This window comes from Hydra vulgaris, chromosome 13 (genome assembly GCF_038396675.1).
Source record: "Hydra vulgaris chromosome 13, alternate assembly HydraT2T_AEP".
NCBI classification, from domain to species: Eukaryota; Metazoa; Cnidaria; class Hydrozoa; order Anthoathecata; family Hydridae; genus Hydra; species Hydra vulgaris.
The window spans coordinates 1,949,269-1,965,000 of NC_088932.1; the positions used below are offsets into that span (position 1 = coordinate 1,949,269).

General features: G+C 27.2%; 1 protein-coding gene across 2 annotated transcripts in view; it reads right to left on the reverse strand.

Annotated features, from left to right (window-relative positions):
• LOC100197148 (polycystin-1-like protein 2) overlaps positions 1–15,732 on the reverse strand; it is a 212,699-nt gene that overhangs the window by 71,369 nt on the left and 125,598 nt on the right. For both annotated transcript variants that reach the window (XM_065816396.1, XM_065816397.1), the window contains exons 22-24: positions 15,652–15,732; positions 10,098–10,263; positions 5,067–5,110 (exon numbers count right to left, since the gene is read on the reverse strand). The exon at positions 15,652–15,732 is cut by the window's right edge and continues 45 nt beyond it. In XM_065816396.1, the coding sequence (XP_065672468.1) occupies positions 5,067–5,110; positions 10,098–10,263; positions 15,652–15,732 (291 nt within the window). The remainder of the gene's footprint in view (positions 1–5,066; positions 5,111–10,097; positions 10,264–15,651) is intronic.

Below are 15,732 nucleotides of genomic sequence, written 5' to 3' on the forward strand. Positions count from 1 at the left end.
CATGGTTCAGATTTTGTTACCTAACCTAAGACAAAGTTGTTTTCAAAAAACTTTTCATCAATCTCGTCTCTTGATTCCACTAATCACATCCTACCTGATATAGCCAAAAAACAGGTTGGTCAATTGCTTGGCGTTGGTGTTGCTCCAGTTTCTGTGTCTAAAGTGATTTCCTGCTTAGACTCATCTATAGCTTGAGATCCAGACAACATACCTGATATAGTTTTGCAGAAATATTCTCCGGAGCTGTCATCTATACTTTCAAAACTATTTAACAAGTGTTTATCACAGTCTTTTTTTTCTCAGGTTGCTGGAAAATGGCATCTGCTATTCTTATGTTCAAAAATTCTGAAGAGCGATCTGACTCCTCTAACTATGTTCCTATTAGTCTTCTTCCCATCATAAGCAAGGTTTTTGAGTCTTTAAAAAACACTTAATCTCTCGTCTTGAATCTAATAACTTTGATCTTCTTGTTCTACTGCATATTTGTTAACAGATAGAAGAAGGTTCAAGATAGAAGAAATAGGTTATTGTACAGTAGATAGATGTGGGAGGGCTAAGGCTATCACACTTGACATTTCTAAGACTTTTGATTAGGTTTGGCATGCTGGTCTTCTCCATAAGCTCTCTTTTTACGATGTATCAAGTAACATCTTTAAGATTATTGAATCTTTCTTTACCAATTGTAGTATAAAAGTTCCTCCATAGACAGCACTCTTCTTCATATCCTGTAACTTCAGGGGTTCCTCAAGGTTCTATTTTTGGCCCTATACTTTTTTTAATTTACATTTATGATCTTCCAGATATTCTCACATCTAAGGTGGCATTATTAGTTGATCATACTACCATATATTTCTGTCTTAATAAGAAGCCAACACTCTCTGATTGCTTGGAGGGGACATTTGAACTTGAAAAGAATCTCACTTCTGCTACAGCATGGAGCTCTCAGTGGTTGGTGTACTTTAACTCAGATAAATTTCTTTTACCAAATCGTGATCGCAGCATAAAAGATCTTTCTATATTTTTTAATGGTAATGTACTCAATAAGTCATCTACCCTTTGTCTTCTAGGATTAACTATTACTTCTTGGAAACTAAAATACCAAATCCATTGCAAAATCTCTGCTAAGGTTGCATATCTTTATCATGGTGCCACTTTATTACACCAGATTCTATTCTTTATCTCTACAAATCTCTAATCCATCCTTGTATGACTTTTTATTCAATAAAGCGAACTAATAAAATTCAATTTAAAATAAACGAATAAAATTCAATTTAACGAACAATAAAACTTTTTTATTGTGATTGTTCCTATGTGCACTAAAAACTTTTATTTGTCTAATTTCTTTCCTTCAGCATCAGTTCTTTGGAACTCACTTCCTTCATATTGTTTTTCTGATTCATATAAATGTATTCATGTTTTCTGATTCATATCATTTGAAATCTTTTATTTTGTTAATTGTTACATTGCTCTATAAACTTCATCTTTTCTCATCCAGTAACTTCCAACTCTAATAGTGGTTGCTTACAGCCTTGTTGAAAGTGAAGGTGTTTAAAAAAAACAACTAGACCTTGGCAGATAAAGTAGGTCCAACTACACTTACAACAGGTGCCTTGTCTAGAAAAGATAAAGCACCATTAAAAAAACCATATCAAGTATGACAAAATAATTCCATACAGCGATGAATAAGTGATTTGTAGGGAGGGAGAGAATGGAATCAGAAGTAAGATAATGGGAAGCACAACAAAGAGAAGCAACCTTAGCAGATGCTAACTTAGCAATCAATGGTATATATGTTTCCACAAGAACTAAGTAGAGAGTAATAGTCAATTCCCTGGTTCAATGGTTTGTCAGGAAGATCATTATTGTAAATATGATCTTCCTGACGATGGTTGTCAGGAAAATCATTATTGTAAATATAAAACAAAACAAGACCAAGGATAGAATCTTGAGGTACCCCAGAAGTTAGTAAACTTTTGTAAAGTGGTTAGAAAGAAATGATTTGATGATTACAAAAATTTTTCCAGATACACCATATGAAGCAAGCTTATGGAAAAGCCCCTCATGCCAAACTTTTTCAGAAGCTTTAGATATGTCAAGAGCAATACCCCTATCCTCACTGCCTCCATCTGATGCACAATAAAATCTTTCAGTTACAGCAGTTAGCAAATCAGCTGTAGAGTAAGAGGATCAAAAACTGTATTGATTGTCTGACAGTAAGTTATTTGAACCAAGATGGGATGTTAGAAATTTGTTGATCAAAGACCAAAAGACTTGATAAAAATAGAATGAATATTGATGGGACGATAGTTGAAGGGGTCCAAATGTTCTCCAGAGTTTTTAAAAATTGGAACCAGAGATGGCATTTTTTAGTAGGGAGGAAAACAAGATTCAGTGAAGCACTTATTAAATAGTTTAGAGAGAATTCAAGAGAGTTCTAGAGAACATTTTGTAAGAACGGAATGTAGCCTGGAGTGTAAGCCATAGAAATTTTAATTAAGATATGAGTTTAGCAACAGAAGCTAGAGTGATTTATATGTCTAACAATCTTTTAATTTTATGTCTTCCTGCCATTCCATTCAGAATGGTAGGAAGAGCCTGGCCAAAAGATTTAACAGTCGAATTAGAAGAAAAGTTCATTTCAAACAGTTCAGCCTTATCCTTGGGAGAAGTAATAAGATCAGTCCCATGAATTAGAGATGGAATATTAGTGTTAACTTTGTTAATGATGCTGTTGAAGATTTTCCATAAGTCTCTAGAGCCTAACTTCTGAGATATGATAAGATTTTGTAAACTAGGAATATATATGAGATTAGCATCAAACAGCACCTTTTTACATTGATTTCTTGCAATAATAATTAGGCGTTTGTTCTTAAGAGATTTATTTTTTTGAAAAAGATGAAAAAAATGATTATGATTAGGTATGAGCCTAAGAAATGTTATAAAGAAAATCTTTCAGTACTCTTAAGTAGTGCAATGATAGGATGAGACCAAAGAATAAGTATGAGATGAAAGATTTATAGAGATCATTGCATGGTCAGAACCAACTAGAGAAGAACAAAAAGAAACTGAACAAAACCTATGGTCAGAGATAAGACACATAAATCAAGGAGTGAATGTAAGTGATTTGGGTTGTCTGGAAAATGACTCACAAAGTTGACTACCTGAGTAAGAGATAGAGAAATACAGAAGTTATGGACTTTAGTGTGTGTAAGGTTAGTGGTGATAAAGCTAAGTCATTCAATGTGATAAGCATTAAAACCATCAATAACAACAATTTTGGCAGAAGGATAAAAAGAAAGCACATGGTCAATATGATCAGAAATTATAACTAAAAGAGTGCAGTCTTAAGAAGAAGAAGAACAATAAAGAACAAAGAGAAAGGTGATAGAGTGAAGAGATACTAAGATGCACATAAAAGAATGGTAAGAGGATTCAAATCTGTTTTCTCCACAAATTAGTGAATTGATGCATAAGTATACCCCTAAGCCAAGCATGTGATAATTAGAGTCTTGACTCAATCAATGATGGCACCCCAAGCAATAAGCTATGTAGTTGTCACATTCCTGCTAATTAACTAAAGTCATAACTTAGAGCTCTTTATGTAGCCTTAACAAAGCACACCAAAAGCACCAACAGCCCTGTGCAAATATGGCACTGTTAATACTCTGATATTTTACAGCCTCAGAATTATTAGACTGAGTTTTAGAGCTGTACTCTCCTCATGAGACAACATGAAGAGTTGCACAGCCACGATTAAGGAGGTACAAGTAAAAATCTATGAGTAGAGTCAAGAAAATCCAGCATTAATCATCCTAGGCAGTAACACAATGTAACACTTTTTTTTTATGCAGCCACAGTCACAGACTTGATCACAGCCCCAGCCCTGGTCAAATTTCAACCCTGATCATTTACTAGTTTTGAATTTCTCTAAATAACTTATTTTTTGTCATCTTTGAAACAATATAGTTCAAGAAGAACTTAAAAAGTTATAAAAAGACAATTTGACCATGGTAAGAAGTCTGCAATTTAGCAATCTCTAGAGTATGTTTGTAACCAAAAATGATATGCTTCAGCAAAGATGATATATTTCAGCAGAAAAACAAAATTCAGTTAAATACTTTAGGAGAATTTTATTACTTTAGCACTAAACAAATTATGTTTACGCTTTAGCAATAATGTTTTTTTTTTCTATTCTTAGGCCATACATTTTGTTTTGTAAGTTTTTGTTTGGTTGTTTTTTTATTTATTTTATATTTTTGTTCATTAAAAGAGTTTATAAAAAAAAAAAATTAATGTAAGTATTGTTTGGGTGTATTGTCTGTCTTATTTTTTAGGGCACCAAAGAGTTCCATCTTTAGCCCTTCCTTATCTATATTAACAATCTTTTTGGCAACCTTACCTTTAAAATGGCTTAACTTACAGATGATGCACTTATACACTCAATACTTGACAAAATATCTTCAATTTTCAGATTGTTTAGAACTGACAGACAATTTTGAATTTAAGCTCTCTTCTGTGAAAACTTGGGACTTGCAGTGGCTAGTGGCAATTTCCTTTTTTTGTCTTTATGTACATTGACTATTTATGTTTAGTAAAGTAATTTGATTCAAAGTTAATTTTTCACTCTCTTTTAACTTCTTTTACCCATATAACCAATAAAAAAGAATAACTCTCTGTCATCAAAAGTATTGTCTCATCTTACAATAAATTCTAAACGTCTTAAAAAAGTAATTCAAAGGAAATGATACTGAAGACTGAAGAAAAAAATAAATAAATGATTATACTGAAGATTAAAGAAATGAAGACTGAAGAAAGTCCTTTAATTTGTTATGAAATATTTAAAGGTTGTTGAAAAAAACCCAACAACTGTGTTAAACAAATGATGATAATAATGATGATGACGACGTCAAAAATGATGATTTTAACAATAATGAGTAAAAGCCCATGCTTTTTTTGTGTTTTTTTAAAACTAATTCAAAAATTATTATTTAAATAAAATTTTAAAATAATAAGTAAACAAGGAAAAAAAATAAAAATTAAGAAAATAAGCAAGAAATAACAAAAACCTGTTCAGATAAGGGACCAGCTCTTGTGGTTGAAACTTCGATTTCTTTGCGCAATAAAAAAAAAAATTAAATAAAACAATGGTATATACCAGAAGACTTAAAGCTTAAATGATTATACAAATGATGTTAATAATGATGTTAATAATCCTCTGATGACTTAAATATTTTTTAAACATAACCTATGTCAAATTTGTGTGCCATTAAAGCCAAACTTTGACACCTATTTTTTTTTAATGTAAACTTACCATCCTAAGGCCAAGAAGGCTACTACAGTCAAAGAGGTTATTTTAGTTGTGGTTATATTCCTCTCTAAACTCTATAACTCTGAAACACGAACCTTTGCAAACAAGGCTGCTGTGCGGAGAAACAAGTTGAGCGTGGTACTACCAGAGACGTGGTGAGGATCAAACTTGGAACTTCTCGCTTATGAGGCAAGCTCTCTGCCACTACACCACTACGGCATTCTATGGCAATACATGATCTTGGTTTCTATGGCAATACTTAATTTTAAGACAATACTGATTCTAATGCAATACTTGACCCTGGATTCTGAATTGGACTATTTGATTATACACTTATTGAGATACATTCCTAGGTTGATACCCATTCTTCTAAGTTGATACCTGTTCTTCTAGGTTGATATCAGTTCTGCTTTACTTAAATCTTTTGGTAAAATAGTTAACTAAAGAAACCTTTCAGCTCACATTGGTAATTGGATTTTTACATTTTACCACCAAAAAAACTATTTTAAAAGCTAGACATTATTAGGTGTCCTAATTTTTATTAATGTTATATATAACTTTTTTTCTAATACCAGTCATTACTTTTTACTAATACCAGTCATCCTTATAGCATCCTTATAGCATGAATATAAAAGAATATGTACTTCATATTCTTTTATATTCTCAAAATGGTCTTGCAGCAACAATTGGACTTTTTTAAAGTATTTTGTGGTAAACTCACCATTTTTTCTATTCAAACAATTAAATGCTTAAACTTTAACTTAAATCTTAAATCTTAAAATGTGGTAGCGGTGTAGTGATAAAGCACTTGCTTCATAAGCAAGATGTTCGGAGCTCGACCCCACCACTTTCCCTGTAGTACGGTTTTCAATTTGTTTCACTGCGCAGCGGCCTTGTTTTTCAAGGTTCGTGTTTGGGATTAATAGGGCTGAAATAGGGATATAACTACAATTAAGTAGCATCCTTGTCTGTAATGGTTTTCTCATCCTTGAGAGGTGAGTTGAAAAAAAAAAATAATAAAAAAATCTACAATGTATTATTTAGTTGGTTCTCATCATAAATTGTGTACAAATTTTAAATTTTAACTTTAATTATATTTAGTCTTTTTTTTTCTTTTTTTGTCAATAATACCAGAAATTTTCCCAGAAAAAACGTTATTATTACTCAATAAAAATGAGGAAATTATGATAAAAATAAACTAACTATGAGTTAACCAGATGAAAATAAAGTTTTGTTGTGTTCATTTTGTTGTGTTCATTTTGATTTTATATAGGTTATGAGTATTATTTATAGATAACTATTAAAAAAAATATTGTAATAACAACAACAATAACAGCAACAATAACAACAACAATAACATCAACAACAATAACAACAACAATAACAACAACAATAACAACATTAATAACAAAAACAATAACAGCAACAATAACAAAAACAATAACAGCAACAATAACAACAATAACAACAACAATAACAACAACAATAACAACAACAATAACAAAAACAATAACAACAACAATAATAACAACAATAACAGCAACAATAACAACAACAATAACATCAACAACAATAAAAACAATAATAACAACAACAATAACAACAACAATAACAAAAACAATAACAGCAACAATAACAAAAACAATAACAGCAACAATAACAACAACAATAACAACAACAATAACAACACCAATAACAAAAACAATAACAACAACAATTATAACAACAATAACAGCAACAATAACAACAACAATAACAACAATAACAGCAACAATAATAGTGATAATAATATAATAAAATCTTTTTGCTGAGTTTTAAGAGATAGCGCTTTCCATTCTTTCAGGATTCTAGATTCTTAATGGTTAGGGCTATCAAAAAGTTTTGAAAGCATTGAATTAGATCAAACTTTAATCAATATAAAGTTCTTAATCAATCAAGACAATAAATTTTTAATAATCCCCAAAAGATATAATCATTAATTACTAATTTTGATTTTATTTCAGTACTGTAGTTGAAATGGTTTTTTTTAGGAAATGAAAAAATAAATTGTTGAGTTTTATCTTTGTTATGAAAAATTAAGTTAGCTTTGAACCATTATCTAAATTAATACAAATGCAACATTTGTAAAAAATGCGTAAAACGTTATTTAAACGATAATGCAATTTTGTAAAGATTTTTTCCATTTTTAGAAAAAAGTTTTTAATGATCTTTTTTTTTAAAATTTTAACATAATTGCGTGTTTGTATTGCTTAAAAACAGTTTTTAATGCGTTCATATTCAAAAGATTTTTTGATAAAATATTTGAATAAACTTTTTTTCTTTTTGTGATTCATGGTAAAAAGATTTAAATTCTTTTCACTTATTTTAATCAATTTATTTTGTATTTATTTTTGATTCACTTCTAACAAAGCTGCAAGCAGCCACTAATAAGTTGGAAGGAAAAAAAAGAAAAGAGATAAAGTGTAAGGAGTGTAAAGGTTGATAGAACACTTGAAAAGTTGTAGGTTGCATGATTCAGGGAGAAGTGAATTTATAATAATCTTTTTTTATATTTAATTTTTATTCTTCTTATTTTTGTTAAAATGAACTGATTTTATATTGCTATTTTAAAAAAAAAATTTTTTTTTTTTTTTTCACTTTTAGATAATCAACAGGTGGTTACTAAAAATTTATTCTTAAAAATTTATTCTTATTTATAAATTGCTTCATGTCTTTTGCTTGCCATTTACCATCATACACTTTGTTTTTCAAAACAGGCCAAAAGTCTTTGATTGGGCAACACTGCGGTACAGTTAGGGGATTGTCAACTTTTTCAACAAAATTGATGTTATGTGCCTCATAGAAGTTGATCACGGTTTTAGCATAATGTGTTGAGACCAGATCCTGCCAAAATATATAATTACCATCAGCATAATAAGCGTTGAAAAATGGCACTAACCTTTCCTTAATAAAATCCATTTTGTAGATGGTTTTGTTGACGGCAAAGTCGCTTGGGATAAAAAATGGCTTGGAAATACCTTAGTCAGAAGCAGCCAGCCAGACAAGCAGCTTGGGTTCGAATGTTGTTGTTTACAGTATTTAACGCTTAGTGGAGTCTTGTCTCTGTCAATAGACAGAGACAAGACTCCACTAATAGAAAAATGTCAATTTTTGACTGTTTTGCCTCATTGAAACCCGGTCACTGTAGTCAAACCTGATCCCTTGGGGGGGGGGGGGTCATAATTTTGTCCACACAACCACTTCCTTGCACTCTTTTGTGTTTAGAGTCGTTCTCAGCACATTTTATAATATCATAGTTAATGCTTCTTGGAACTTGTTCAGCATTGAAGTGATCTACTATGAAGTTTCTTCCTTGCAGTTTATTATTCAAAATCATTTTTTCTTAAATTTTATCAATTATTTAAAAGCAAGTAAATTAATTTATAGAAAATTAAATAAGCTTTAAAACCGATATAAGCATGGAAAAAAAAGTTTAGCATGTGGCTTTTAAAAGTAGGATAAAGTTAGTCCGGATTTCTAGTTACTTACTTTTTTACTCAAACTAGATCAATTAACAACTACAACCAGAGTTAACTGTACAACCATATTAAAGTCAAAGCATTGATTACACTTCAGGGAATACTAATTCAAGGTAAATACTTTATTTCAAAATGAAGTATTATTTAAGTCCATACATATTGTAATAGTAATAATAGTAATACTTTTATAATGTATTAGTAAAATTTTTATATATAATAATACAGTTATTACATTGTAATATATAAGAACATTAATATTACTAAAAAAAGAGAAGACAAACTAAGACGGTTTAAGATAAGTTCAAAATAAACAAAGAATGTAAAATAGTTTAGTTGAAAAGAATATCTAGTCGAAGGTTTGATGGTTGGTGAATATTCTTATATACTCATAAATATATATCATAAATATATATGTTCCTAATTTATAACAAATTAATCATGAAAAATTTTGAAAAAAAAGTTAAAATACAGAAATAATTTTGGAGACTTAAAATAATCCCTTGTTTTTTACTGTTTTATTTCTTTAAAATATATGAAAAAACTTAAATATATATATATATATATATATATATATATATATATATATATATATATATATATATATATATATATATATATATATATATATATATATATATATATATATATATATATATATATATATATATATATATATATATATATGAAGACCTCAGTGGAAAAACCGGCGTTGTCATATTTAAAAAGTATTGAGAAAGTATTTGTTGATCATTAATAAATGTCTTTATTTAAAGCGAAGAAAAAAAAATCTTTGTATAAAAATTACAAAATGTTTTGTTTTGAATAAATTTAAAATAAAAAAATTATAATATAAATTTGTTTAAATTGCTTATTTTCATTTCATTTAAATAAAGACTTTTATTAATGATAAATAAATACTTTCTCAATACTTTTTAAATGTGACAACGCCGGTTTTTCCGATGAGGTCTTCATATATATATATATATATAAATTATGTTAGTGTATTCTACAAACAGAGTGCTCAATGTTCTAAAAGAACAGAGCAATAATAAATTAGTAAAAACACTTATCTAATTTTTGATTACTACTGATGATGAAACACAGTGTTGAAGTAATCAAAAGTTAGATAAGTGTTTTTACTAATTTTTAAATATATATATATATATATATATATATATATATATATATATATATATATATATATATATATATATATATATATATATATATATATATAAATATATATTTGTATACTATTATTATAAACTTACCAATTGATTTTACAGTATCATTCAAGTTAGCAATTGCATTAAACAAGTGCGATATTGACAAAATAAAAGGTTGCGTAATCTGATCATAAATATGAGGGCCAATACTTTTTATACTTTCTTCTGTCAGTAGAGAAGACATTTTTGTAATGATATCCACTGCATTAGTCTAAAATAAAGAATACTATCGAAATTCAATATTGAAGATAAAAATTAAAAGATTATATAACAATATAAAAGTTTAAACATGAAGAAAATAGAGTGGGAAGGTAAAAAATATTTAAGTTAAAAGTGAACTAAGTCAACATTTATATCTTAACATTGCTATAAATCGCATAGCTTTCTACAATTTATTATTTATGACCCTCACCCTGAGCCTCTATTTATCTAATATTTTTCACTTTTCTGTTGTGCTATAATACTTATATAAAAGTTAAATATCTTTTATTAAATTTATTTTTCTTTCTTAAACTGAAATACTATTTAGTACTCTCTTCATCACTATTATATTATTCTTACTATATTTTTATCAATTATTATTCTTAATATATTTTTATTAATTATTATTCTTACTATATTTTTATTAATTATTTTTCTTACTATATTTTTATCACTTATTATTCTTACTATATTTTTATTAATTATTATTCTTACTATATTTTTATTAATTATTATTCTTACTATATTTTTATCAACTATTATTATTACTATATTTTTATTAATTATTGTTCTTAATATATTTTTATTAATTATTATTATTAATATATTTTTATTAATTATTATTCTTACTATATTTTTATTAATTATTATTCTTACTATATTTTTATCAACTATTATTATTACTATATTTTTATTAATTATTGTTCTTAATATATTTTTATTAATTATTATTCTTACTATATTTTTATTAATTATTTTTCTTACTATATTTTTATCACTTATTATTCTTACTATATTTTTATTAATTATTATTATTATTATTATCTTTATTATTACTATTCTTACTATTGTTGTTATTGTTATAAGTAGGGGTGGAATATAACTGGAATGGAAATTTTGAATTCCAGCAACCGGATTTGCTGGAATTTTTATTAAAATTTCAGCTGGAGTTCTGACCGAAACAAGACTTATATTTATGTAATTTTTTACTTTTAAGATTGAAAGTGAAAGTCTACATCTAAGCGCCGTAGCTATATAATATACATTTATAAACTACAATATTTATATAATAATATATTTCATTAATTTGATTCTTGTATATATATAAAATAGTATGTTTCATTAATATGATTCTTGTTTCATTTAAATCTAATATGTTATTTTTATTTGTTTCTTATAATTTTATTTATTGAAAGTTTTAACCTGCATAATATTTATATTTAAAATTATTTCTTTGTTTTCTATTTTTCCATTTAGTTTTAAATTGAAATATTTACTGTATTAGGCATCCTATATTTTTTAACTATATAAAATATAAGTGACATTTAAAATGAGACTATTCTCAGAGACAGGTAACATTTTTGATGAAAAAAGTTTAAGAATATTGTGGTAGTTAGATTGTTGCCCAGGTACCAGAGAAAAAGGTTTTACTTCAACATAAGTTTTTTCGAAGGAATTGTAAGTTTTTAACGTTTTTCTAGAATTTATTTCTTTAAATCTCATTGTTTTTGTTGATTTTAGAAAAATGTGTGATAATAATAACAAAAAACAAAAACAGAAGAGGAGTGCAGTTTCCTTAGAAAAAAAAATTATAATTTTGGATAGTTTGGCAAAAGGAGAAGGATCTACAGCCATAGGTAAACATTTTAATTTGGGTGAATCTACAGTTAGAGCAATAAAAAAAATGAAGTGGCAGTAAGAAAATTTCTGGTACTCTTTTTGTACTTCATTCTTAAACTTCTAGAAATCCACACATAACTGATTACTGCAAATAATTCAAATTAAAATGCAAATAACATTATGTTTGTTAAGAAATTTGTATTTTTTACTTAGGTTTACATATAATTCTTCATTGACCAGTGAAGGATAATGATTTTTTGATTTAATTTACACAGCCTGTGTCACATGTCTTAAAAAAAAGCTAAAAAATGAATTCTAGCATTCCTGCCTAAAATATTGTAATATTGTAATTTCGGACGGAACTGGAACTACCTAAATGTCACAAATTCCAGTTTGTACAAAATTCCGGTACATCCCTAGTTATAAGTATTGCTACAGTTATATTTCTGTTATTATAACAATAATATTATTATAGTTTTTATCATTATTATTAATATACTTTTTACAATTACTATTACTATTCATACTTTTTTTTATTATTGAACTTTTTTACTGCTATTAATACTTATTAATATTTGTAAATATTTAATGTAAAATAAAAATAATAAATATTTAATGTAAAAATATTCCAGCTTTATTCAGAATATACTTGATTTGATTTGTTTATTACTTCTATCTATAGTGATTATTAACTTTAGTCAAAGTAAACACTAATATAAAGATGTAATCAAACTCTAAGAAAAGTTTAAGAAGATCTCATCAGCAGTTGTAAAATATCAAAGTGTTTAATGTGCCATTTTGTGCATGGTTGTTGTCTTTGTTATTACTTTTGGTCTGCTTGCCAAGGCTGCAAAAGGAACCTTCCTGCACAACTTTGAGTTGATCAGCAATAACAAGACAACTGCATAGATTAATGCAAATATATTCTTTTCACAAATTTTTCTTCTCTTATTGAATTAGAATACCTTTTCCTAATTTCTTTGTAATTTGTTCCATTACTATCTGTAATAATCTTCAACTGGTTTATACAAATTGTGGCTATTTAATTTGAGCATAATGGATTTTACTTCGTTTGCCAAATATTTAAAAAATTGTTCATATAATGATCTGTCTGGTTGTGTAGTAAACAGTTTGATTGTGTAATAAACAGTCAGATTGTGTAATAGTCTGATTGTTTGTAGAAATATAAAACTTATGTTTAAACTGTTGGCTTAATTTAATTGTAAACTCTGTGGTAAAAAGATACCTCTACTTGCAAAAGATTAGCATTCAGTGACAATTTTGTCAATGTGCACATAACACCATTTAGTTTTCATTTAATTATGTGCACATTGAATGCCATAGGCCTCCAGTCACAGTCAATGCATGCATAATACTATTATAGAATCTTTTTTCGTACTATTATCTGAAAAAACAAAAAATTTGATATCTTATAAAAAAACATCGCCACAATCAAACCATGATTGTGGCGATGTTTTTTCCAAATTGCCTTCTTCTTTAAACCAAAACAAATCAATAACAATAGTTACTAATGATACTATGTATAGCCTTTTAGATTGGCATTTGGCAATGCCAATCTAAAAGGGTTTGAGGTTGGTAAATAATCCCTGACCTTGTTTCTCTGTATTATGGTAACCCTTTTGTATAAATTTTTTTTGCTAACCTTATGCTGACCTGTAACAGTTTGAGGTCGGCAAAATATTGCTAACCTCATTTTTCTTAATTCCGAGTGTAAAAGTTTGTAAGCTATTTTATATATATATATATATATATATATATATATATATATATATATATATATATATATATATATATATATATATATATATATATATATATATATATATATATATATATTTATATATATATATATATATAAAATAGTCCACAAACTTTTTTATATAGGAGAATAAGTAATAAAGACAAAAAAAAAATTAACAGATGTTCAAAATAAACATAGATCTATTTTAAGGAGAAAAAGCTTATACAAAAATACAGTCAACAGTAACTTTATTGTTAAAGTAAAACAAACAGAACACAACATATATAAAAAAATAACCATAAATCTTCATTACATAAAAAAGTTTAAGTAATAAAAGTTTTTATGTTCAGTTATTATTATTTTTCTTCATATGTAATATATTTGTACTGGAGTACTTCTAAATACACATCTAGATTATCTAAAAGGATTTTTTAAAAATTTAAAAACAACAATAATAAAAAGTGCGCAATAGGTCTTTAAAGACCATCACCAAGTCTTTGATCAGATCTACAATTTTTTTGTAAAAGGTTTTTTACACAAATTTACATGTGTTTAGAAATATGTGCAAAGACATAAAAATAAAATAATTAAAATATTTAGTAATATATTTGCAATTTTTTTAACATTTAGAGGAAACTGGAGTATAATAGGGTACTTAAGGAAAAAGTCATCAAAAAACTTCTGACCTCTATCAGTTGAAGTGAATGAACCAACTTGTCTCTCTTTCTTTTGCTTGAAACAATTTAGAGAGACACTTTGGAACTGTAAAAGTATAGTTTTTGTCAAAATTACAGATATTTTCAACATGTAGCTTGGTTTTAACCATAACTTCTTCAAGTAAAGAAAAAAAAGAATCCACAAGTAACTGATGTAGTCTCTGGTTTACAAAGTGTTTGGAATGTCTCTCCATGAATCCTTTTTACCAGTCATAACCATCAACACCATGGTCATTATTAAAACTTTGTTTCTCATTGTTTTTAACTGTCAGCTCATATGCTAACTTTTCATAACCATCAACACCATGGTCATTATTAAAACTTTGTTTCTCATTGTTTTTAACTGTCAGCTCATATGCTAACTTTTCTGAGCTGAGTCCAAAAAGCAACTTTTCCAACAGCTGAATGTGCATAACAAGTTCACTTTCTTTTTCTAGGGTGAATACTGTTTTGAAAGCATCTTAAGCTGAAGGACAAAAGTACTAAATTAACCACTTCATACTTAACAATAAAATATTTGTAACATATTTACATATTTAATAATTTTGTGCTTTGCTATAATGCATATAAGTTATTAAAAAATATTAACATCAATGATTTTTTAAATACATTGTATTTATACTAAAATAAATAACTAATAATTTAACCTTACTCTTTTAATATGCATTTTTAATATCAGTATTTTTACGAAAAAAAAACTGATATTAAAAAATCATGTGAAAACCTGCTTTTTTAATATCAGTATTTTTCACACACACACACACACACACACACACACACACACACACACACACACACACACACACACACACACACATACATACACACACACATTCATATATATATGAACTTAAAATATAAATAGAAGATATATGTTACATAAAACATAAATGTATTCAGGATAAAAATTATTTTATTTTCATAAAAACATATATAATTAATCTACAATTTATTTAAAAACACTTGGGGCAAAATAGGGAATACCCCATTATGCCCCATATTACTTTGTCAGGACAATTTTTGCTAAAATTTTAAACTTATGCAACTGATGGTGGCATTTTGTCACATAATAATTAAAAATCAATCACTATTTAGTTGTTTCTACACTCAGAACAAGGTATATTTGTAAAAAATCATTTTGCTTGAGTACCCCATTTTGCACCAGTTTCCCCCACAATTAATAACAATTCAACAAACTTTGATAATAAATAGAATTTATAATCAGATAGTCATAGTTTTTATTTACTAAATAGAAGAAGAAAAAAAAGAAGCATAAAAAAAAGAAAAACAAAAAAATTACCTTTGTCTCAAGGGTCAATTCTTCTGGGACATATAAAACAGTTGCTAAAACATCACCGACATCTTTTATATCAACTAAATC